Source organism: Nanorana parkeri, unplaced genomic scaffold (assembly GCF_000935625.1).
Source record: "Nanorana parkeri isolate BGI_ZX_2015 unplaced genomic scaffold, ASM93562v1 scaffold5, whole genome shotgun sequence".
Taxonomy (NCBI): Eukaryota; Metazoa; Chordata; class Amphibia; order Anura; family Dicroglossidae; genus Nanorana; species Nanorana parkeri.
In genome coordinates, this window is record NW_017306273.1 from 188,016 (window position 1) to 208,678 (window position 20,663).

At 43.5% G+C, this 20,663-nt stretch overlaps 1 protein-coding gene across 1 annotated transcript in view; it reads right to left on the reverse strand.

Moving 5' to 3' along the window:
• The window catches only part of NPHP4 (nephrocystin 4), a 203,176-nt gene that overhangs the window by 174,765 nt on the left and 7,748 nt on the right, over positions 1-20,663 (reverse strand). The window contains exon 3 of the mRNA XM_018576510.1: positions 2,845-2,997. Coding sequence (XP_018432012.1) covers positions 2,845-2,997 — 153 coding nt within the window. The remainder of the gene's footprint in view (positions 1-2,844; positions 2,998-20,663) is intronic.

A 20,663-nucleotide genomic window follows, 5' to 3' on the forward strand; every position in this document is an offset into this window, starting at 1 on the left:
GAATTATAATTGTGTCAGTGCAATGACTGGGAACTGCAGAGCTGTAGATATGCTATTAATTCCGCCATAACATTCAAGCTGCGACTTGTGGAGCGTGCCTGCCCTCTAGTGTCCACAGTGATAAATTGTGAGCTCAGGTAGAATATAAGAAAGGAACAGTGCTAAGTTGTATAAAGCGAAATTCCTAAATGCCATTGTACTTTATTTTGATTTTCCACATTTTGAAGTCCCATCAGTGGATAAAGCCCCAATTACCCTTCTGCTTCTAATCAGCCTGAGTGAGTTTAACCCTTCACACCCTTGCAACTGAAATTAGGTATGAACTGGTCCCATCTGTTCTTTTGCTGAAGGGACAATGCGCCGTCAGTGTCCTTTTCTTTCAATAATGATGGGACGGCTTGACAGCCGTGAATGGCAGAGGGCAGAAGTGCACAGTATACCTGTCAGTGGAAGAGAGATGTACAAGCGTTCTCTCTGGAGGTGAGGGGATATGCTAGAAAATGACATATCCGCCAGCAAGTTTGCTTAAAGTGAACCTGTCAGATATTTAAACTTTTGAAAATAAACTTTTAAAAATAAATGTCTTGGCTAAGTACAGAAACCACAAGGTCTTTACGTTAACTATCCAAACGCCACACACCCCCCACCACCATATGCACGCCCCTAAAACTGGTGTAATTTTGCTATTGCCTACTCACCTGCCACCCTCTTGTTTAATACAAGTTCTTCAGTGGTCAAGGGTGGTCTCACTAGACAGAGCGGTAATGGGTGAGAAATCCTTAGATCTGAAGTCAGGAAGGTCAAGCCATAGACTACTAAGTTAAAGCCGGATCACAGGAGTGCACAGAGAAGGGTTCCTGGCTAATAAAGGTAATAGCAGGAAACTTGTAGTGTCTGTTCTTGTGCAGGGCATTTACTTAAGAACTTTTAAGTGAACTTGTGGCCAGGCTATGGACATTTAATTATCTACATACTCTAAACCCTTGGTTCTCAAGTGGTGGGTCGTGACCCCGTGTTCAGTGGGTCGCCGCATGCCTTCCACTTTTCTAGGTGAGAGGCTCCCCAGCCTCTCCCAAGCGCGGCACCGTCCATTCTTACACCGAGCAGCCATTCAAAGTATGCTGCCCAAGTGTCGACTTGAGGTGGGGTGGTCGCGAGGGAGCTCGATCCATACGTACATTGCTTACAGCTCCCTCACATGTCTTGTAGAGGTGCCTGGACTGGAGTGACATCACATTCTGGCTCCCGGCACCTCTACAGGGCATGCATGGGAGCTGTACAAGCAATGCACATATGGAAGGAGCTCCAGCACAGAAGCCCACACTGTCGTGCCTTCAATGGCAGTGCAACTTGGGTCGCGACTTAATGACCGAGGACAAATGTGGGTCCTGAGGTTACAGAGGTTGAGAACCACTGCGCTAAACAAGCAATAAACAAACTTTGAAACAAGCCTTCACTAACCTCTGTAGCTATGGAGCAATTCATCCTCAAAGATTACAGCAGAACCACCCATGTGTTCCAAGTCGTTCTCTTCGGCAGCTCAGATTTTCCTCCTAGAACTCCTGCTCTATGATAGAAGACTTCCAGCCTTCTAATACCTAATGCAGAACCAGTGTTTGAGGGCTATCTCACACCATGTCCAGGCATTTGTGATGCGTTGCGGTGCCTTTTTTTGTTTTACCTTAAAATGGGCTTTCAGGTGTGGTCCAGTGCGGTCCAGTGCATTTGCATGCATTTTTATGTGTTTACATGCGTTTTGGTGCGTTCCAGATCAGAAAAAGAAATTGCATGCAGCATTTTTCATCCTGCACCGGAACTGACTGCACTGGTGTGAACAGAGCCCAGAAATACCATATAAATACACTGGGATTCATTTCAGCTGTGAACAAAAACAAAACCGCAGATTTTTTCTGATCCAGATTTTTTTTAGCTTAAAATGGGCTTTCAGGTGCAGTCCAGTGTGCAGACAGTGTTCCAGTGTGTTTGTATGCGTTCGTGATGCGTTCCCATGCATTCCAGACCAGAGAAAATGAGACAGGCAGTATTTTTTATTTTTTTGTCTGGACCGGAACGGACTGCACTGTTGTGAACAGAGCCCAGAAATACCATAGGGATACATAGGGATTATGTGGGGCCCAGTGATGGAGGAGACGGGCCCGCAAGCGATCGTGGAGGAGAAGGAGGCGGACAGGGGATCGGCCCGACAGGTAAGAGGGCTTGACCGCCCACCTGAGACCCTGCAGAGCTCACCATAGAGACTCTATGGTGGGCTCTGCAGGGTCACCCTCAGGTGGGCTGTTTGGGTTATCAGGTGGACTTACCTAGAAATCACATGGCCCCATACAAGATTTTGCTATGGGGCCCTGTGATTTCTAGTTACGTCCCTGTCTGGACATGGTATGAACAAGCCTTGAATGGGGAACAGGGTGAGCTGAGCTGCTGAGTCCCTACTCGAAGGGGAAAGCAGGGTAAGCTAAGCTTCTGAGACTCTGCCAGTAGGGTACAGCAAGGGGAGCTCTATGGAGTCATTGCTGGGTGAATGAAGAAGCAGGGGCTTGCTCTTAACTTTGACCTCCATGACCCCATTCCTAAGGGTCCAACATTTACCTTCGTGCTGGTGCCTTGCTATGTGTTTAGATTGTCTACATGTTGCACTCGCTCTTCCCACTTCAAACCTGCCAATACTGCCTACTCTGCTATAAGAAACAGATTGGACAGTCCACAGCGTGCAACACGGTGCAGGTTTTATGAAACCAAGCACAAATACAGCAGGTGGCAAAGAACGCCTAATGGCGCTTTATCACAAGGCACTCCGGTATGACTCTTGTTGCTCCATTCGCTCACCTCATTGAAGAAGACTTTTGATGTCTGACCCGAGAGAGTTTTCAGTGGCTTAACTGAACTTTTCCAAGTCCTTCCAAAGAAATGGTGGTAAGGGAAATCAAACAGAGAAAGTCGGACCTGATATTGAGCGTCAGCATTTCCCTCAGAGGTCCCCTGTGAAGAAAAAGAAATACTAGGATTAGATGAATGAGATAATCCCCATGGTTTTGGATATCCAACAAGCTCATATGGGTGTCCTCTATTCCAACCAGACCCTTACCCCTGGAGACACCAGAAGGAAGCCAGAGGCACATCATAAAATCCAATATAGGTGGAGGGCGAGCAACACCAAACCCTGCTTTGGGTCTCCTCCCAGGAGGAGCTTTTGTTGCTTTTGTGAAATAATAAAGCTTCACTTGCGTTTGATTCTGAAGTGTGTCACAGGCTTCTTTCTTTTGGATCTACTGGCAGCTTGGGGCGAGGGTAAGCCCCTACTTGGCTTCTGCACCCAGCCAGCCAAAGGGGTGACATGGCATAAAGGGCTTTAGAGCGGAGAATAACTTTTTTGCCCTACAACCTTTGCTAAGCTGAAGCATACCCGTGCTGTGGGGCTTGGTTATGTCTAGGGGACTCAAATAAAGCTGTATTACTTACCTGATGCCGCCCCCATTGCTCACCTCTCTCTGCTTCTGATGTTGGAGTGGACGTGCATAATTTTGGAGCAATTTGCTCCCTGGTCCCACTGGGTGGCGCTGCCTTGTCTGTCATCAGATGCCTGGGGATATTGTCCCCAGGACTATGATTGAGAATAATGTACCTCTGCATCGGTTCATTTCCACTCAGATCCCAGGCTCTGGGGCACGTAGCCAGTGTGTATTGTGCGAATTTCCATGTATAATGTGCGCGTTTATGCACGTGCGTACTGGCGGCCAGAAGGGCGAGCATCATGTGACCACTACAAACTTATATGCACCTATTGAGCATAACAAAATGCATTCAATGGTATATTTAGCAAACCAAAAGGAAGAAAACAACAAAAGGTATTGTGATACTGTGAGTGAAACCTTAATACAGGACATACAACAGTAGATGATGTTGGCTATCTTGCTCTGTGTATCCATGTGTGCTCCTCTTTTATATAGACAAAATGGAAAGAAAGGAAGGAAGGAAGCCAAGGCAACTTGGCGTTATTGGAACGCAGTGCAGGGTAGTGTGTTTCTACGTGTTGCACCATGTTGCAGCTCAATTGCATTGCCTTAGTGCACAGGACAGTGTCATTTATATTAAATGGCACCACAGCTCACCAGCGCATGCCACCTGCTTTACCGTACCATGGAGATGTGAGCCCAGCCTTACCGGCCCTTTTTATGGTGACTGTAATTCCCGTCTAACACTTCTGCTGCCAGAAACTTTTTCCCATTTTTTGCACACACATTAAAATGTACATTTTAGGCCTGAAGCTTACTTCAAAACCTCCACATTTTATTGGATACATTACATTGATACATTAGATACATTACATGTGTATTTTCCAAATGCAAAGATCCTGTATAATACAATAGGCTGCGCTCGAATTCTCTACCTTGAACTCCATAGACTTGTATCTTGTTTCAACCGATGTATAAATGGTGGCAGTTGCAATTTTTTTAAGTCACACGATAGGCATTATGGTCTCCCTCCATCTCTTTCTTTCTCTCTTTCTCTTCCATTCTTTCCCTATTTTCTTCTCTTCCTTTCTTTCTCTCTCGTCTATTCTTTCTCTATTTCTCTCTCTTCCTCTCTCTATTTCTCTCTTCCTTTCTTTTTCTCTCTCTCTCTTTTCATGCTCTCTTTCTAATCCTTACTTTATCTTTTTCTTTATTTCTCTCTCTCTTTCTTTCTCTGTCTCTCTTTTTTTCTTTCTTCCTTCCTCTTTCTTTCTTGCTCCCTCCCTTACCTTATCTCTTTATCTCTCGCTCTTCCTCTCTCGTTCTCTCTTTTTTTCTTTCTCTATTTCTCTCTACCTTTCTTTCTCTCTCTCTTTTCTATTTCACACTCTCGTTCTCTCCCTTACTTTATCTCTTTCTTTATTTTTCTCTCTTTCTTTCTCTGTCTTTTGTTCTTTTTCTTTCATTCTCTCTCGCTATTCCTCTCTTTCCCTCTATTTCTCTCTCGTTCTCTCTCTATCTTTCTCCTTTCTCTATCTCTCTCTCTTCCTTTCTTTTAATCTTTCTCTATTTTCTTTTCCTTTCTTTTTCTATCTCTTCCTTTCTTTTTCTCTCTCTTCCTTTCTTTTTCTCTCTTTCTTTTCCGTTCTTTTTCTCTCTTCCTTTCTTTTTCCCTCTCTTCCTTTCTTTTTCTCTCTCTTCCTTTCTTTTTCTCTCTCTTCCTTTCTTTTTCTCTCTCTTTCTTTTCCTTTCTTTTTCTCTCTCTTTCTTTTCCTTTCTTTTTCTCTCTTTCTCTTTTCCTTTCTTTCTCTCTCTCTCTCTCTCTCTCTCTCTCTCTCTCTCTCTCTTTTGCTTTCTTTTTCTCTCTCTCTCTTTTCCCTTTCTCTATTTCTCTTTTCCTTTCTTTTTCTCTCTCTTCCTCTCTTTTTCTCTCTCTTCCTTTCTTTTTCTCTCTCTTTGTTTTCCTTTGTTTTTCTCTCTTTCTCTTTTCCTTTATTTTTCTCTCTCTCTCTCTTTTCCTTTTCTCTCTTTCTCTATTTCTCTTTTCCTTTCTTTTTCTCTCTCTTCCTTTCTTTTTCTCTCTCTTCCTTTCTTTTTCTCTCTCTTTCTTTTTTCCTTTATTTTTTTTTCTCTCTCTCTCTTTTCCTTTCTTTTTCTCTCTTTCTCTTTTCCTTTCTTTTTCTCTATCTCTCTCTTTTCCTTTCTTTTTCTCTCTCTCTTTTCCTTTCTTTTTCTCTCTTTCTCTTTTCCTTTCTTTTTCTCTCTCTTCCTTTCTTTTTCTCTCTTTCTCTTTTCCTTTCTTTTTCTCTCTTTTCCTTTCTTTCTCTCTCTCTCTCTCTCTTTTCCTTTCTTTTTCTCTCTCTCTTTTCCTTTCTTTTTCTCTCTTTCTATTTTCCTTTCTTTTTCTCTCTCTTCCTTTCTTTCTCTCTCTCTTCCTTTCTTTCTCTCTCTCTTTATTTTCCTTTCTTTTTCTCTCTTTCTCTTTTCCTTTCTTTTCCTCTCTTTCTCTTTTCCTTTCCTTTTCTCTCTCTCTCTCTTTTCCTTTCTTTTTCTATCTTTCTCTATTTCTCTTTTCCTTTCTTTTTCTCTCTCCAAACTTTTTTTCACTGACGTTATTTTAGAGCCGGTGACATCTGTGCCGACACAATCTCCTGTTCATCACCAGAGGAATGTGCAATAAAGAGCTTGCTGATGGAATGGGAAGGGCATGGGAGCCGGGCAGGGCTGCAGGTGTACAAACTGCCTAAACACCACAAAAGGAGACAACGCAGAACCTCCTGATTCTAAAAACACCCAGACACGCAGCTGAACCAGCAATGTCCAAGGGCGCGCGTCTCCCCGGCTAATATTCTGGCAGACAGCTGCAGAGTCGCTGACATCACCCAACACAATGTCGGGCAATAAATCAACAGGCTTAAATCGGAACGCCGTCCTCTCTCCCTCGTTTTACCGATGTAATGAATTGGCGGATTTCTCTGGTAATTAAATTGTTGACCTACTTAGAAGCTGCGGGAACGCGGGAGACGTTTGTCGTCGGGCTTTTCTACGTTCTACAAATTAATGTTTTGTATGGTGCGGTGTAAGGTCGGGATCAGATGGAGAAATGGGACAGTGGCACTTTTGCCAAATAAAGAAGTGATGACTATTATTGTTATAGAGGTAATGTAAGTAAAAGCTGAAAGCTAAACACTAATGTATAAACAAAATGAATAAATATAAGAAAAAATAAATACATTCCATATATTGATATGGAAAATAATTTGTATGTCTGTCCTTCCAGTGCTAAAATTGATACAGCCCTACCTTACAGCTAGATGGATGACACCACCCACAGCGATGTCCTCTCTCCACCCCCATCCTGCTGACTAGACAGTGATGTCATCTGCCTGCTCACTTTGCTCTCTCCTGCTGTCAGCATGTTCCTTGTCAACACATTTGCATGCAACACACCGGAATTTGCTCTCAATCCTGCCAATCCCATACAGCTCTATAAAGCCTCCAGGGGGGGACATGGCTTTTACAGGCTTTTTTAGAGGCATTTGTGCTATACATACACTTTAAATATAGAGATTTGATGATAAGCCACCTGAGGGAGCGCTCAGAGACTAAGTAATATCACCCTACTTAACAATTATTAGATAACATAAGATTACCGTTCAGCCCCATGGGAGTGCATTGTTTTCAGTCGACTCATAGACATGCATTGTGAAAAGAAGCAGTAAAGCAGAACTACTATGTAACGCTGAAAAGCAGGAAGCACAGCCTGTGACTGTAATGTGCAGATATGGTTGCCTTTATGTACATATATAACTACAAATTGTACATGCAAACAAAGTTTTTCAAACAATCATACATAGTGACATAGTTGTTACGGTTGAATAAAGACACGGGTCCATCGAGTTACATACATACATATTGAGCCGGTTGTTTGCATCAAGCTGAATAGTAATTCAGCACATATTTATTTTTTATTATTATTATTATTACTACAGGTATTTATATAGCGCCTACAATTTACATAGAGCACATTCCCATCAGTCCCTGCCCTCAAGGAGCTTACAAGGTCCCTATCACACATGCATACATACAAGGGCCAATTTAGACGGGTGCCAAATAACCTTCCAGCATGCCTTCGGAGTGTGGGAGGAAACCGGAGTACCCGGAGGAGATCCACGCAAGCACAGGGAGAACATGCAGATAGTGACCTGACCAGGACATACATTATATATCAGAACGTAACACTGATAAGAATGTACATTCCCTTTAAGGGCTCATTCACATGGCCACAGCGGGCTGCGCATGTGTGTGTTTATGAGCCCGGGAGTCATAGGTGCTCTGTACAGCCTCGGCCAGCAGCCTGTAAAAAATTAACCACAGGCAGCGGCTGTAGGGTCTTCCTGCACATCTGGAATATATACTGTATATCTATACAGGAAAGGGTGCATGGCCCTGGGCGCAGTCTGTCTGCTTCTAGGGCTCTGTTCTCCCCCATGTATGTATGGATGGAAAGGTCGAATGTGTGGGAAGATCAATGCGGTTGCTGTATCTATCAGCTTGTCATTGTTTTTTACAGGCTGCTGGCCCAAATGCATGGAACACCTGTGACTCCCGCCGGGCTCATAATCACACACGTGTGCAGCCCTCTGTGGCCATGTGAATCAACCCTTAAAGGGAATGTTCATTCTTATCAGTGTTATGTCCTTATATATACTGTATGTCCTGGTGAGGTAACTATCTGCAAGAAGTTTGATTGTTCTCTCTGTGCTTTGACTTCCTCTGGGTGTCCATGTGGATGAGCCATTAAAGCAGAAATCCAGATGTATCTTTTGGTGAATGATAGTAGATAATGAAGGTAAGTATATGGTGAATTTTGAGTTAACCTGACATCCTACCCTTTATTTAGGGGTGGCAGTGCAGCACTGAGGGTCCCCGGTTCAAATCACGGTCAGGACACTATCTGCAAGCAGTTTGCATGTTCTCCCTGTGCTTGCATATATTTCCTCCGGGTACTCCGGCTTCCTCCCACACTCCAAAGACATGCTGGAAGGTTGATTGGCTCCTGTCTAAATTGGCTCTTGTACGTATGCATGTGAAATAGGGACCTTAGATTGTAAGCTCCTTAAAGGAGAACTATGAGATGAGTGATTTCCACTCACCTCATAGTTCTAGCTGACCTGTGAGAATGAGACTGTCACAGGTCGGCTCAGTAGATCGGGAGGTAAGCGAACAGATACCAGTGTTTGCTCACCTCTCGATCCTGTCACGGCTCTCTGTAGCTCGCGGTATACTGAGCTTAGGGTAACGGGAGGACGCTAGTTTGTGTCCTCCTGTTACCCTAAGGAGAACTATGGGGAAAAGCCCTAACCCCATAGTTCTCCTTTAAAGGCAAGGACTGATGTGAATGTGACTATGTAAGCACTGTGTAAATTATCGGTACTATATAAATACCTGTAATAAATAAATAAATACATATAGAGCGCACAGTCAGCACCACAGCAATATAAGGAAGGTGAAATGAGAATGTTCTGAATGATTTCCGACCGTTCCAGTCACCATATATGACTGAAATCCCCAATCTCAGAGGTCAGCAGTTATATCTGTACATCTCATCTCAGTGTGACCGATGTCAGAAATTCAAGCTATGTAAAGCTGGATTTAATAGCAAACTGCTAACCCCCCCGGTGACCTGGGATTACGGAAAACGTGTTGGAGCTGACTGGCACCAGCCATAATGGCCATACACATCCCTCTGATGACAAAAACAAACTCCTCTCCTCCTTGGATTCTTCACGGCTGTCGCCTACACGTGGCCACTAGAGGGAGGATGTACAGCCACCACCCAACAACGGGAAATTCACATCAGAATTAATGAGTGAAAATCACTCACCTCATAGTTCTCCTTTAAGGAAATTTCACAGGAATAACTCAAGACGCGTTTTGCAGTATTGTTTCTTTTTGAAGTGGAACTAAACTCAAGTTTAAAAAAAAAACATGGCTGGCAGGCAGACTCTGTATGTCTCTTCTACTCCCAAAAAAGTCTTACCTACTTACCAGCCATGTCTTTGAATGTACACCGATGCGCCCATGCGCAGCTCAGTGTACAATCCTGGCACAAGTTAGGTCACCCCATGCTAGCCAACGAGGAACCTAACAGAGCCTAGGCAATTATTTCAGACAGAGCGACATATGACATGACGGCCTTCGCAGAGCATGTCTTTGGAGAGTGGGAGGAAACCCACATAAGTGCAGGGAGAACATGCAAACTACATGCACATAGTGTCCTGAATAGTGGGAGTGTAGAATGAATAGTAAGGGTTTGGAATGTATTGTAAGGGTGTAAGTTGTAAATTAAGTGTGTAGAATGAACAGTAATGGTATTAGATGTATAGTAAAGGTGTAGAATGTATAGTAAGAGTGTAGGATGTATAGTAAGGCTGTAGGATGTATAGTAAGGGTGTAGGATGTATAGTAAGGGTGCAGAATGAATAGTAAGAGTGTAGAATCTATAGTAAGGTTGTAGGATGTATAGTAAGGATGTATAGTAAAGGTGTAGGATGTATAGTAAGGATGTATAGTAAGGGTGTAGGATGTATACTAAGGGTGTAGGATGAATAGTAAGGGTGTAGGATGAATAGTAAGGGTGTAGGATGAATAGTAAGTGTGTAGGATGTATAGTAAGGGTGTAGGATGTATAGTAAGGGTGTAGGATGTATAGTAAGGGTGTAGGATGTATAGTAAGGGTGTAGGATGAATAGTAAGGGTGTAGGGTGTATAGTAAGGATATTGCATGTATGGTAAAGGTGTAGAATGTATAGCAAGTGTGTAGAATGAATAGTAAGAGTGTAGAATGTATAGTAAGGATATTGGATGTATAGTAAGGGTTTAGGATGTATAGTAAGGGTTTAGGATGTATAGTAAGGATATTGGATGTATGGTAAAGGTGTAGAATGTATAGCAAGTGTGTAGAATGAATAGTAAGAGTGTAGGATGTATAGTAGGTTACGACAGAAAAATACTGCATGTCACATTTTGTACGGTCAGAAAACGGTCCGGAAATGCAAAACGCATCAAAAACGAGTCAAAAACGCACTGCACTGCAGCTAACATACTGACAGCACCACTCCAGCAAAAAAAAATGTAAACTGGAACGCAGCAAAAACGCGGCCACACACATAGCACCGCGTCTGCTGATCCGCACCTGATCCGGACCTGAAACTCATGTGAACAGGCCCTTAAGCTTGCAGACAGGTGCAAGTGTGAGTCAGGTTTAGAGCGCATGCCTGAAGGACTACAACCCCCAGCACAGCCCGTTATGCCTGCAGAACCAGGGGTACAAGATATGTATATACTTGAACTACAAGTAACAGCTCAGCTGCAAGTCTGCAGCTGTACTGTGACAGGTGTAGAATGAATAGTAAGGTTGTAGAATGAATAGTAAGGGTGTAGAATGAATAGTAAGGGTGTAGGATAAATATTAAGGGTGTGTATATCAGCACCTTAAAGCTGAAATCTAGGAGCAATGAATATTTTCTAAATACTAATTCTACATGTGACTTCTTAACTCTTGGTTTCCTCTGTGTATCTCTTCCAGATCTGTGCAGTAATCCAGCATGACATAAGCCCTGTACTTTACCTGTGTGCAGGAACTTCCTGTAAACGAGACCGGTCACTGCTGCTCTCTCTTCATGTGTAGAGTGACTGGCCTTGCATCTGCCCCCTGGGTGCTTGGCCCCGCCCACAGCTGTGATGATGTCACTGCTACTTTAACAAGGAAATGTCTGAGTTTGCAAAGGCATTTGGTGGAATTATATCCTTTGTAGCGATTGAGGATTATATTTCAATACAAGTTCTTGTGCCGAGAGGAAGGAGATCCATTTAACGTGGTTACAGTCATATAAAAAGTATTTTCTTTGTATTGCAGAGGCAGATCTTTTTTAACTATGCCATAAATCATTTCCTATCAAAGCAATGATCTTACCGGAGGAAGTGCTCTCTGTTATTGTAATCCAGCCACGTTCCCCGAGGATCACTATAAATCTTTGACAAGAACCATACAAGATGATTGTTAATTTGTCCGCTGCTGACTTGTTATACTTCCTGCTGGATGCTGTAGACGCTCTGGATGTGTAAACGGCATTCCCGCATTGTACAGGACAGCACATCGATGTACCTCTACCTGTTCAGCAATTAATGGATGCCATTAAGGATTTCTGCAAAGGCAGCCAAAAGCCCAATAGAATAGAGCCTCATTGTATATAGAAAAAGATGAGCTAGTATTGGGCATGGCTATCTGATCCCATATAGACAAGCAGGGATACACCAGTATCATTTTCTCAGGACCAAGTACGAGTACTGATACTTCTCCTCAAGTACTCGCCGATACCAATAACTGATACCTCTTTTTTATCTAAACGAATACAGACTAATGATTTTAGGACCGTGGGGGAGCACCAGGGCCCAGTTGCAGCTGTAACCACTGCAACCCTGTTAGTTCTGCCACTGACTTCAAGCTGTAGAGGAACTACAATTCTCAATAATATACAATATTATAATAACAATACATTATATAGTAATGCAGAATACCATCAGCTATAGAGGAATCTCAGCAATACATTATACAGCTAATGCAGAATGGCATCGGCTATAGAGGAATACAAATATCAGCAATACATTATACAGTAATGCAGAATACCATCAGCTATAGAGGACTACAAATCTCAGCAAATCTCAGCAATACATTATACAGTAATGCAGAATAATAACATCAGCTATAGAGGAATACAAATCTCAGAAATACATTATATAGTAATGCAGAATAATACCATCAGCTATAGAGGAATCTCAGCAATACATTATACAGTAATGCAGAATGGCACCGGCTATAGAGGAATACAAATCTCAGCAATACATTATAGAGTAATGCAGAATACCATCAGCTATAGAGGAATCTCAGCAATACATTATACAGCTAATGCAGAATGGCATCGGCTATAGAGGAATACAAATATCAGCAATACATTATACAGTAATGCAGAATATCATCAGCTATAGAGGACTACAAATATCAGCAAATCTCAGCAATACATTATACAGTAATGCAGAATAATAACATCAGCTATAGAGGAATACAAATCTCAGCAATACATTATATAGTAATGCAGAATAATACCATCAGCTATAGAAGAATCTCAGCAATACATACAGTAATGCAGAATGGCACTGGCTATAGAGAAATACAAATCTCAGCAATACATTATACAGCAATGCAGAATACCATCAGCTATAGAGGAATACAAGGATCTCCATGGAGAAGCACAGAGACCCAGTGATGACATTACTGGGTCTATAATAAGGCATGCTATGAAAACGAAAATGTTAATGCCGTTCGCACAGCACTAGCACCCCTAGATGGCGCTGATGAGTATATGAATTTCCTATACCTGTCAGCGCCATCTAGGGGTACTAGTGCCATATAAACAGCCATGCGCCAGCCACAACTTTTACACATGAACCCGTGTCTATAATTTTTGGACTTCAGCTCACATACTCCATGCAGTTTATCATCCTTTACATCATTTTATACGACCTATTGGCATATTGCTCTGATATCTTATTTGAAGGTGTTGATATATTTCTTAAAAAATTAAAAGAGCAGAAGATGTTTGGTCAGAAGTGATCATGTGATAGTGCCCCCCCCCCATGTAGGCTTTTTAGCCATAGACAATAACTGTAATTCCAGGCGCCCCATTTTCAGATATAAACCAAAGTATTTATTTCCCTCCCATCAGCAGCTTGCGTTCCAGTTTATGTGTCTCCGCATAGCGGAGAAGGGCTGTTGCATAATCTTGCAGTGCTGGCTCCCTTCGTTGTCTCGCTGCATAATTGCACGGCGGGTTCTGTATGTACAAGTGGAAAGCAATAAAAAGTGTAATGTCACAGTTATCACGGTGCCGTTATGTTTCTCCAGGGAAAAGTTTGAGGGCTTCTAGGTACATTCCCTGAATAGTGAGACAGAAGACTGTTCAAGTTATAGGAGCCATTCAAGGGAACCTGTCATGACATTTTACCCTTGCTTTTTTTTAAGGAATCTTTAGTCCTGTCAAGTGACACATGAGGTCCCCTTCCTCTTCGCCTTTTCTCCGCCACTGGGTGATACTCAATGTTGCAGTCAGTATTGCTTATCTGATGACATCAACCCACTCTCTGCGTCATCACACTGTGAATGCAAGGTGCGTGGTTCATGATGCCCTGCACTCACGCTATGTCCTCAGTCTCCAGGCTGAGGACATCTAGTGAGGAAAAGGAATTACTGTGGAAAACCGTCCACAAGACTGCCGGGAGACCTTTAAAAAGTAGCTTTGAAGAACAACTCCAGTTTAAAATTGTACTAACCCATGCAGTGGGGCTTAACTCCACGGGTAACTGCTAATTTTTTGCCTAGGATCAAAAATAATGAAGTTATACTCACTTGAACCTTCAAGCTGGCTGGCCATGACAGCACTCTCTCCTGCATGTCTCCTCCTCCGCTGCAGCGACCTCAAGTCCTATACACTGTATTGGTTCCTGCAGCGATGGTATGTCATTTAGTGTTCTCACGTTCTATACACTCGAGGATCCTTACACCGCTGCAGTGAAGGGACCAGGGACCGGTCTAAGAGCCAATCAGCTTGCAGGATCAGGTGAGTATAACTTTTTTTTTTACCCTAGGCAAAATCGAGCAGTTAACCCTTGCAGTGTGGGTTAGCCCCAATCCAAAGGTTCATAAATGTATAACCAGAGTTCGGCTTTAACATTTTTGTGCTTTGCACATGCAGAAAGGGGAGCGAGTCAGATGCTCCCCATACCCGGAAGTACTGGGTATTATACTGATAAGCGGAGGAGTGAAGGAAAGGCAAGTTTAAACTACTAGGGTGAGCATGAACAGCATACTTGCACATGAAGGCAGACTTACCTACTAGTCTACGTTCTTCCAACGTGGTCCAATCCACGCTTACAGTCTCTGCCACTGCTGCCGGTCCTCCAGGTTCGGGGTCTTCTCTCCTTGGCCATTGGGTACCATTGTCAATGGAACTACTGCACATACTTGCCGGAGTTACATCATCCCAGCAACTAGCTCCATTCTCGTCATCTTACAGATACTAGGAATAAATCAGGAGTGTACACTGCGCTACGCAGGCACTGTACACAAAATAAAAAACTGTTAGCAGCAAGGGGGAAAAGAGTTTTTTGGGGCAGAAGAGACAATCAAAGTCCCCTTTTAGTACATACACTTTGCTGAGACTCTTATTGGAATGATATCATTCACACCAGGCTCTAAAACCTCTACAGTTCTTCCTGTGTCAGTTATCTGTTATAGAACCTGTAAATGAAAGTCACTGTACATTTCTTTCCTCATTATGAGCTGCTACATAACAAGTTGGACAACTAAAAAGTTTTAGGTTGGTCTTAAATGTATTAGTTGCACTTTTTTATTATGCGTTGGGAGCATGTGGGTTTGATCACCTCAACGCATTGCCCACCTGTGAACTGAGGTGTCAAGAAGGCTCCAGGACCCTGTAAGGTATTGTGCATGCATTTCGGCAAAAGGCCCTGTACATAGGGTCATAGTTAGACTTACACTGATGCATATGTGCACAGGTATTAGCATGCATGCTTCAATGGTGGGCATTGTTTCACATGTGTGGTATCCGTGCCAATCGGCCTATTTAAAGTGGATATTTACTCTAAAAAACACTTTCCTCCATTGGATTCCTCCCCCTCAATGATATCACAAAGTGAATTTTCTATAGACTTCAGCGCTCGATTACGCTAAAAAAAACAAAAAAAAACTGGGCATTCCTCCTTATAGCTGCTCACTTAAATTGGCTGCATGAGCCAATGAATGATATCAAAAAGCGAATCTTTTTTTACACTCCAGTCCACCCCATGCCTAGAGAAGAATGATGTGTCTGCCTACAGAGTTGCCTTCTGATATACCGACCTCACTTATCCCAGGCTTCCCCACAGCACAGGAAGATACACTGGGCAATCCACATCATCAGGAGGGCAGCTGAGGAATCCTGGAAGAGACAGCCGGCTCCCAATGATGTAAAAGAGAAGATGGTGGCACAGGACTTGGTGCATGATGATGTCAGCACTGTGCTGCTTGCCGTTCTCCTTGCTGGAGAGGAAGCTGTATCTGAGGACCTGCAGTGCTAGAATCTCCCTGCTTCCCTTTCATTCATTCTATGGATCTGGGCTTCTTCTATTTTCCTTCTGCCTCCTGATCATTACCCAACCAGTTATCAGATCACTAGTCATCACGGGGCCAGTTCTGACACAAGGTAGCCTCTACTAATATGGTCACCTCCGTATAGAGATCAGAACAAGGTAAGTCAGTAATAGGGAACAGTTTAGCTGCAGACAAACCACAAGTAAGAAGTCCTTTACCCCTGCCTGCTTCTTCTTTTTTTTTTGGGCACAGCTTATAGAGCTCAGTTCCTCTTTCGGAACACAATCCCTACTCTGTGAAACGTCTTCCGGTGCAGATTTAGAACAATCGATGGCAGACGTAAACTTCTGATGAATCATTCAACTGATTTTATCACAAAGGGATCACGCCGGTCAGGTTTTGTCAAATGCAACTCTTCATTTCTGGTTCCTTCCATCCTCATTCACTCGATCTGATTTTACTATAACGGGGATTATTATTAATTATTTACCCGCAAACCATTGTCCTTGACTTCAGCATCTCTGTCCCCAGACATAACACGACAGATTACGACTAAAGTCATCACTGTCTGTGCGGATGGCAGAACATCATGAAAAAATGATGAAAGCTGAAATATCGACTCTACATATAAATTGGCAAAAGAAAAAAATCCCATTATTAGGCTGATAGAAGATCTGTTGCTTGTGTGTAAAATAATTCCTGTTTCCTGTGCAGTTAACCCTTAGTTTCTCAGTGCTCCCCTCTGTTATAGAGCTGACTGGGCCTGAAGAAAATGGAATTGTTCCCAGAGTACGTTCTGCTCTGTGTCACAGCCCATCTCTCCTAAAAAATACCAAGGGTCTTATTTATATATCTTCAATCTGGGGGAATGCCAATTGCACAACACTACTGCCCTTAGATGGCGCTGATGAGCATAGGACCTTCCAAAGTGCCATATACCTACAGAACAGGAGAATTCACATTTGTAGAGAATCGAGGGATGCCATGTTTCTTCAGCTTCATGTGACGCAAAGATAATACCTGCAGAGTAGGAGGCAGTGGTGTATTTTGTTTTTTGTGTGGACCAAGGCAAGACTAAACTCAGGCACCCCCCAAATCAAAATTGCATGCTCTCAGGTGGTGGGCTGTGCGTGCTCTCAGGTGGTGGGCTGTGCCTGCTCTCAGGTGGTGGGCTGTGCGTGCTCTCAGGTGGTGGGCTGTGCTTGCTCTCAGGTGGTGGGCTGTGCGTGCTCTCAGGTGTTGGGCTGTGCGGGGATTGCAGCCCAAAGTACCATCAGTACCAGTAGGACACATTGCAGCCCCCCATCGGCCTGCCTCCAGGACATCCCGCCACCAGATTGCATGTTATGGCCAGCCCTGAGCCACCCGCTGCTTCTCCTCCACCTCCTGTACAAAGCCGCCCGGACAGCATCTTGCTGACCCTCCCCCTTCTCCATTGGGCTCTCTAATTTGCCTGATGAGGCAACCACTGCTGCCTGATTCTGTACAGGCCAGCCGGCCCTGTCTGCCTCATTGGTTTGGGTGCCTCACTGGTTTGGGGGCTGTGTTGTGCTCTCTTTATTTTAGCCCCCTAGACCAAAACGAGCAGTATTGGTCTAGGGCAATCCAAAAATAAACCCGTGCAGTGGAGATACCCAGGCACTGCAAGGGTTAATTTTTCGACTGCCTGGAGCTCTTCTTTAAAGCAAACCTGTCAATTAGATACCTAAGGTGGCCTTTTCTTACCTCTCCAGAAAATGCTAATTGTCTGGCTGTCATGTTGGCTCTTTGGTTTCAATACTCTTAGTCAATAGCTTGAACCAAGTATGAAGAAAAGAGGACTGGCTTGTTCCTGGTTGGTGAGTGAAATAATTAAAAATGGTGGGTAAGGATAACAACCAGGTGAGTGGCATTTTCGGATGAAAGCCAGCAATGGCTCCGTCATACTCACCAAATTGTTTTAGGGGTTGCCGGGTTGAGGGGTCGGTCCATCATATTTGGTGGGCTTGTCCCAAAGTAAAGAGATTTTGGCATAGGGTGTATCAACTTCTATACACAGTCACAGGCAAGACATTCCGCAAGGACCCTTTGGAAGCCCTATTACATAAAAAACCTACGGTGTGTACGTTTCGTCAACATAGACTGGTAACCTTTATACTTACAGAAGCCAAAAGGGTCATTGCGAAAGCTTGGAAGTCCCCTGGTTTGCCCTTTGCTGAAGTTGAACGCAGAGTGACGAGAGTGATGTTTTTCGAGAAATGTACTGCCCTCCAAAGGGATACTATGGTATCTTTCCGAAAGCTGTGGGAACCATGGATTGAGTCATACCTTCCTCCCTCTTTCGATATGGAGTCCTTGACCATATAAATGCCTGTAGCAGGAAGCTTCTAGCACGTAACTTTTACCCCACCTCTTATACTCCCCTCCCCTTTCCTGACCCCCCACAACCCACCCTCTATCCAACCAAAAACCAGATGACCCGCAATTAGATTCTGCACCATTGACACAATACTACCATTGACGTGTTGCTAATGGTTATGTTGATTACTTGTTGATTTTTCGTAAGCTCTAATGTTAGACTGTTTCTTTCTAATGCGAAAGATCTCTTTATGGTACAAATTATTTGGTATGTTGCCAAAACTGTTACAGATTGTAAACGTGTGAATGATTATTACAACAAAAAACAAAAAAACAAATAAAAACATTTTGAACGGAAAGCCAGCAATGGCAACCCCATATTTCTCTTCCGATTTGCTGTAATAGGCGATCTATAATTGCACGCTTTACTCACATCCTAAGATAGGATATGTTACAGAACACGGCTATTAGGAAATATTTGATAAGCCGAAATCAAACAAACATCAATGAATTGCATTGTCTGTCGGGAAGATAAATATGATACAAAGCTACATAGCAACACAGCGGCAGTTCCTAAGTTACCCCGCGAAAGGTAAATATCATTGTGGATGTATATATGCAGAGAATTGAATAGCAGATAACATTGACAGTCCTGGAGCACCTGTCCCAACAAACAATAAAAAAGCATTCATAGCCAAAATGAATGTTATGCTTTGTGCAGAGAAGTCTTTATGCTTTAGAAGTCTTTAAGTCTTTATGCTTTGTGCAGAGAAGTCTTTACTGCTCCCCGGCAAGTGGAGCAAACTCAGCCTATGAGCTCTCTCTATATAGAAGGGACAGCAGAGCAGTGATAAGCTCATCCCTCTTCTCACTTTCTGCTCCTGTCACCAGGTTTACTTTCAGCACATATGCATTGCAGCAGAACCTGATTAGGAGATGGTACTGGGTACTGGCCCTCCCTCTCCTACAGTGCTGCTGTGCCGGGATAACAGCATGATGACATCAACACAAATTCATATACACAAGCTTATGTTAAAATAATTCCATAATTTTCACTAAATAGATTTATGCATTTTTAATTTCATATTTATTTATTTTTTCTCACACATCCTCCTGGAGCTCCCACACTTGTAGTGACTCCTCTCCTGTATTGAAACTGGTTACTCTCACCACCCTACATCTACCTACCCTATCTACACCTGGGGTGGGCATATCCAGCCCTCCAGCACTACATGTTCCATGAGGCATGATAAGATTGACAGTTACAGACATGACTCCCAGAGGCATGTTGGGATTTGTAGTTAAGGCACAACCCAACCCTGCTCTACACAATATAACCCTTTGAAGCTGCAGCAGCTATCTTGAACCCACCTTCAGTTCCTGTTTGAATGACTTCAGTTATCATCAATCCCTTCTTCTGATCAGTATTGTTGTTGGCCCTCTCTCAAATCTTTTGGCTTTCACTGCCATCGATTATCATATGTGAGCATTATATGAAATAACACATCCCGTTAACGTATAATCAAGTAACTGATCAGCATAATTCACAGCTAAAGTCTGCAGCACCTAGCGGCCAGCAGGGATGCACCTCTAAGGGGATGGCGGGGAGGTGCTCCTTCATATAACGCTTGAGGAAGGGTGCTGTGACATTTACAGGAGCCTAGCAAAACTCTGGGAAACTGCTCCAAAAATTGCTGGGAAACTTTTTGCTGCTGTACTGTATAAGGCCTGGTTCACACCTAGGCGTATTGCATATGAGCGTCTGTTTTTTTTAAACGCGCATTTCCGAGGGCGACTTGGCTGTATCCCAATGGAAACGCGCAACAAAAACGGCCTTTTCAGGCGTGGGCCGTTTTGTAGCGCGTAAGGGACGGGCTGAAATACGCCAAGGTGTGAACCAGACCCATTGAATACAATGGGATTTAGATGTTTGAGCGTTTTGTAGAGCGTTCATCGAGCGTAGAACGCGCTACAAAACGTTCAGGTGTGAACGAGGCCTTAAGCCCTTCCATGTGCACCTTGCTGTAAAGCTGGTGACAAGCTGATGAGTGTGTTTGCCATTTGTTTTGCTTGACTGATTTGGTGCAGTGACGCATAAGGGGTCTCAGCTGCCGTTGTGATGTGCGGGATCCCTTGTGTGTCCCTGTACCTTTAAGGGAGGTTGGGCTTCCTCCTGACAAACCTGCACCCAATTTTAACTTTGTCCCATGTGCTCCAAGATGGAGACTCTCATAGGTTAGGGTTAGGACCGCACTACACAGAGGTGCCTTGGCGCGGCTGTGCGGCTTTCACATATTCTGCAGAAGACGTGTATCCAAAACCTCTGTTTTTACCCTTAGCAGTTAGACAGGTTTTTTTTTTTGCATGCTGTCTGGTGAGTGTGCTGGGAAACTTTTTGCTGTTGTACTGTATAAAGCCCTTCCATGTGCACCTTGCTGTAAAGCTGGTGACAAGTTGATGAGTGCGTTTGTCATTTGTTTTCCTTAAATGATTTGGTGCAGTGACGCATAGGGGGTCTCAGCTGCCGTTGTGATGTGCGGGGTCCTTTGTGCATCCCTGTGCTTTTTAGGGAGGTTGGGCTTCCTCCTGGCGAACCTGCACCCAATTTGATATTTTGCCCTATGTGCTCCAAGATGGAGACTCTC